Source organism: Oxyura jamaicensis, unplaced genomic scaffold (genome assembly GCF_011077185.1).
Source record: "Oxyura jamaicensis isolate SHBP4307 breed ruddy duck unplaced genomic scaffold, BPBGC_Ojam_1.0 oxyUn_random_OJ77444, whole genome shotgun sequence".
Taxonomy (NCBI): Eukaryota; Metazoa; Chordata; class Aves; order Anseriformes; family Anatidae; genus Oxyura; species Oxyura jamaicensis.
Genome location: NW_023311515.1, coordinates 1 through 4,327, shown reverse-complemented (window position 1 = coordinate 4,327; position 4,327 = coordinate 1). Strand labels below are relative to the sequence as shown.

At 67.6% G+C, this 4,327-nt stretch overlaps 1 protein-coding gene across 1 annotated transcript; it reads left to right on the top strand.

Moving 5' to 3' along the window:
- Nucleotides 1-349: 349 nt before the first annotated feature.
- On the top strand, nucleotides 350-2,880 carry LOC118160064 (killer cell lectin-like receptor subfamily B member 1B allele C). Its single transcript, XM_035314597.1, has 6 exons — nucleotides 350-482; nucleotides 817-927; nucleotides 1,343-1,414; nucleotides 1,550-1,698; nucleotides 1,939-2,042; nucleotides 2,557-2,880. The coding sequence occupies exons 1-6, from the start codon at nucleotides 434-436 to the stop codon at nucleotides 2,750-2,752; spliced, it is 681 nt and encodes a 226-aa protein (XP_035170488.1). The 5' UTR covers nucleotides 350-433; the 3' UTR covers nucleotides 2,753-2,880.
- Nucleotides 2,881-4,327: the final 1,447 nt, after the last annotated feature.

The following is a 4,327-nucleotide window of genomic DNA, read 5'->3' as shown; positions in this document are numbered from 1 at the left end:
CTTTCCAGGGCTGCGATGCAGCTGCAGCCCCATGCAAAAGAGGTGGCAGGAACCACCTCTGCACCACAGCCCGCCGCCCTGCTGCTCGACAGCATGCAGAGCCTGGGGACGGTCCTGCACCCCCATGGTGCCGGGGTCCCCTCCATGTGGGATCAGCCTCCACGCAGCCCCGATACTCACCTGAGGCTGCAGCCAGCACCGGGGGGCACGGGGTGCCCCCATGCCGGGGGTCCCGCCTGTCTGGGGTTCCCCTTCTCCCCGTGTGCTGCCACTGCTGGGGCCCCCCAGGGCTGAGACCCAGCTGGTGTCCCTGGGGACCCCTCCGGGAAGTGACGCTTTCCATTTCGTGTCACACTCGGCTGCCAGAGGGGGCCAGGAGGGGGTTACTGCTCCCCCCTACCTGCGGGGTGCGTGGCCAGAGACCGAGGGGAGGATGGAAGAGGGGGTCACGTACGCAGATCTGCGCTTGCCCCCCGTACCAGGTAACGGCACGCTGCACCCCGCTGTCCCCCCCCCCCCCATCCCTGCCTGCCCCCCCCCCCGAACTTCGGGCGGCCGTGCGGCGGGGCGTTGCCCACAGCCTCGCTCCCTCCTTGCCCAGGAGGGAGCAGGGGGGACACAAGCAGTGCACCCCAGCTGCATGGCACCCCCCTGTCACCCCCCTGTGTCACTGCTCCTGCTCACACCACTGCTCTGCTGTCCCTGGGGAGCCTGGGGACCCCCATGCACCCTGCTTGGGGCTCACCGACCTTTGCTGATCTGGGGGTTCTCCCCCGACCCCGAGCCCCCAGGACACGAGGTAATTCCCTCTCTCAGCTCCTCCACAGCCCGTGAGGCTGTCCTGGCACTGGGCAGCCCTCAGCCTGGGTGTCCTGTCCCTGCTGCTCCTGCTGGTGCAAATCGTCCTGGTTGGCTTGAGCTTCCACTGTGAGTACCCCCCGTGCGCCCCCCCCACCCACCCCCCCCCCCCCCCCCCCAAGCTGGGGACCCTCCTGCTTGGGGCTGGCGGTGCCGCAGGTTTCTGGGCTAGTGGGAAAAGTGGTGAGTAAAAATAAAACACCCCTCGCCTGGCCGGCTGGAGCGCCGGAGTGGAAGGAGAGGGGAAAGCGTGGGCTCGGGAAACGGCGCCGGGGCAGCCCGCTCCATCAGCTGGCCGCGGCGTGCAGACAGGACGTGACGCTGGGGCCAAAAGGCAGAAACCTGCCATGTGCTGGGCTCCCAGCCAGCGCACAGACCGCGAGGGCTTTGTCCAGCTGGGCTGGCACGGCACCGAGAGAGGGGACGGCACCCCCTGGGTGCTGCTGGCCCCCGGTGGGGATGCTCCTGTGGCTTTCTTTTGTAGATTTAGCCCAGCAGGCGAGCTGTGCCCAGAGAGAGGAGGAGAGCCTCAGCTACGTGCAGCAGTCTTTGCGAGGTAGGAGAGCTTCCAAGCAGGTTCCTGGGCTCCCTGCCCTGGTGGCACCCCGTCTGTCCCCTGTCCCTGTGGTGCTGGGGGCTGGGGACAGCCCTGTCCTGGCCAGCCCTGCAGGATTGTGCTTGTGGTGTGCAGAGAGCTGCCAGTTCTGCCCGGCCGGATGGGTAGGGGACGCGGGGCGCTGCTACTACTTCTCCTCTACCAAGAGGAGCTGGGAGCAGAGCAAAGACGACTGCTGCTCCAGGGGGGCACAGCTGGTCACCGTCCAAGCCAACAGCACCCTGGTGAGTCCGTCCGCCTGCCCTGGCCATCCTGACCCCCCCCGTTGTCATCACGTCACACTGATCACCACCTCAGGGTCCCCCAGCAGTCCCCAAGCCACTGCCAGCATCGTCTCAGCTCCCCATCTCCAGCCCCCATGCCCAAAACCCAGCCGGGAGCTGGCGATGCTGTGCCCGAACCGCGCAGCCCCCTGTGTGGCTGGGTGTCCCCGGGGAGCTCACGCTTGTTCCCTCCTGCTCTAGGCTTTCCTGGCACGCATGACCCATCTGGACATCTTCCACGTGGGGCTGAAGCGGGACAGCGCCAGGTTTGAGTGGAAGTGGCTGGACGGCACCCCGCTGAAGGGGTGAGGCTCGCAGCTTGTCCCCAGCCAGCACTGCTGAAAGCCCCAAACCAGGGCTCCGGGAGGTGACAGGGGGACAGCCAACCTGCAGGCAGGGGCATGATCACCCTCTTGGCCATCCCTCCACTTCCCAAAGCAGCACGGGGGTGTTTTAGGGAAGGGAAGATAACAGGGACACGTCCCCAGTGCCTGCGCCCTGCTTGGGGACAAGCGAGGGCTGGATGAGGGCCGGGGGGGTCCCCCAGAATCGACTTCCCAGCATGGTGCAGCCGGTGCTGAGCCACCTCAGGACGTTCCTGGGATCCCAGAGAAGGATTTCCAAGACGAGCAGGGGCTGGGTGTGCGGGGATCACAGCTCACTTCCTCACCAAGAAGAGGCTGCCAGGGGCACTGGTCCACGGGGAGGGCGAGCTCTGCCCCCTGGCACCCCCACAGCCTTGACTCCCTCTCTGGAGGAGCTTGGGGTGAGCCCCTTGCACCCCTCTGAGCCCCCCCTTGCCCCGCTCTTCCCCTGCAGGCGCCTCCCCCTCCAGCGTCCCAGCAGCTCCTACCTGGCCTGCGGCAGGGTGTCCGGCTCGGGGCTGTCGGCCGGCCCCTGCAGCGAAGCGCACGGCTGGGTCTGCGAGAAGAGCGCGGTCACCCTGCAGTGGCTCCAGTCCTCCATCCCCACCTTCCTCTGGGGGAACACCACCTACACCTGCGTGGGGCCCTAGGACCGAGGGGACAGCCTGGGTGCTCCTACGGCCCTGCCTGACCCAAGCACGGGCACCCCGGGGTGCTGCCTCCTGACCCCTCTGCGTCCCTCCCCCCGGCATCTCTGCGCCTTGCCAATAAACTCCGGCACTCACGCTGTGGCTGGCTTTGGGGGGGGGGGGGGGGGGGGGGGACAAGGGTTGGGGGGCAGAGCCAGCATCCACCCGAGTGTCCCCATGGCCTTGTGGGCACGTGGAGCAGCTTCTGCGTGGGTGCAGTGTGTCTCCTCGGGGCTCTGGGCTGCCCGGGGTTTGTCTTTCTCGGGTGGGAGGTGCCCCATGCTGATAGCTCCTCAGGGGCATCCCTGGGTGTCCCCCCAGCACGGGAGGCAGGTGCAGCCCTCTCCTCACTTCTGCCAGACCACTGAGTGGGTGGTGGGCTGGGGAGGGGGACACGGGGGGGGGATGGGCTGGCTGTGGCCAGGGCTCTGTGTGGTCCAGGGTGGCCAAAACACACCCAGCGCCATGCGTAAATGATGCTGCGCGGGGCAGAGCGCACTGCGTGGGATGGAGAGGAGCTGTTTTCCCCTCCCGGAACAGTCCTGCCCATGAAATAAAAACCACATCTTGCAAATGAAGTGATTACTTCTGCTTTCCTACAAATCAAGAAGTTCCTCCACCTGACGTGCCCTGGCCCACAAGCCGTCGTCACCTGACGGCGGGCACCAGAGGACGGAGCTGCCGCGGGTGCCGCATGGCGCACAGCGTGCTCTACGCCGACCTGCGCTTCACCAAGGGGCTGTGGGGCCACAGCACAGCCAGCGGGGCGCTGGGGGCAGGTGGGACCCGTGGGACCCCCGCGTTTCCCTATGCCGGACCCCTGCCCACTGCCCCCTGCCTTCCTCCCACAGCCCCCGGCATGGACGAGGCCGACAGCCCCTACGAGAACGTGGCACCGGGGCCAGCGCCCACGGGGACGGCTGGGGAAGGGACCCGGCACAGCCCAGGTGAGCGATGCACGGGGATGGGGGTCTCGGGGGGCACTGGTTCCCCTCCACTCCCCGGCACCGTGGGTGATGCCGCGGCTGCTTGTGTCTTGCAGGGCGCTGCTCCTGGCGGCGCTGCATCCCCGTGGGGCTGCTGGCAGCCAGCGTGCTGCTGCTGGTGGCCCTGGTGGCCCTGGGGACCTGCTGTGAGTGGGGATGGGGACGGTGGGGGCGGGGGCTCCGGGCAGGGGCTGGGGGATGGGGGGAGCCTGGGGATGGGGACCCAGGGGCTCCTCGCTGGGTGCCCCGCAAAGTGCCTGGCTGCAACAGCTTCCCAGTGCCTGCATCTGCTTCCCAGTGCCTTCCCAGTGCCTTCCCAGTGCCTTCCCATCTCCCTCCCGTTCCATCCCTTCCCACGGATTCCCTTCCCTTCCATCACTCCCCATCACTTCCCAGTGCCTCCCCTTCCTTCCCACCACCTCCCATTGCCCCCCAGTTGCACTCCCACTGCCTCCCCCTGCCCCCCTGTTGCCTCCCATTGACTTTGGATGGACTTCCCAGCACCTCCCAGTGCCTCCCATCACCTCCCATTGCCTCCCAGTGCCTCCCA

Bases quoted from the DNA above. Each gene is read 5' to 3' on its own strand.
- LOC118160064 (XM_035314597.1), top strand. From the start codon at position 434: ATGGAAGAGGGGGTCACGTACGCAGATCTGCGCTTGCCCCCCGTACCA. The intron at 928-1,342 runs GTGAGTACCCCC...TTTCTTTTGTAG, and splicing joins GGTTGGCTTGAGCTTCCACT to ATTTAGCCCAGCAGGCGAGC. The intron at 1,415-1,549 runs GTAGGAGAGCTT...TGTGGTGTGCAG, and splicing joins CGTGCAGCAGTCTTTGCGAG to AGAGCTGCCAGTTCTGCCCG.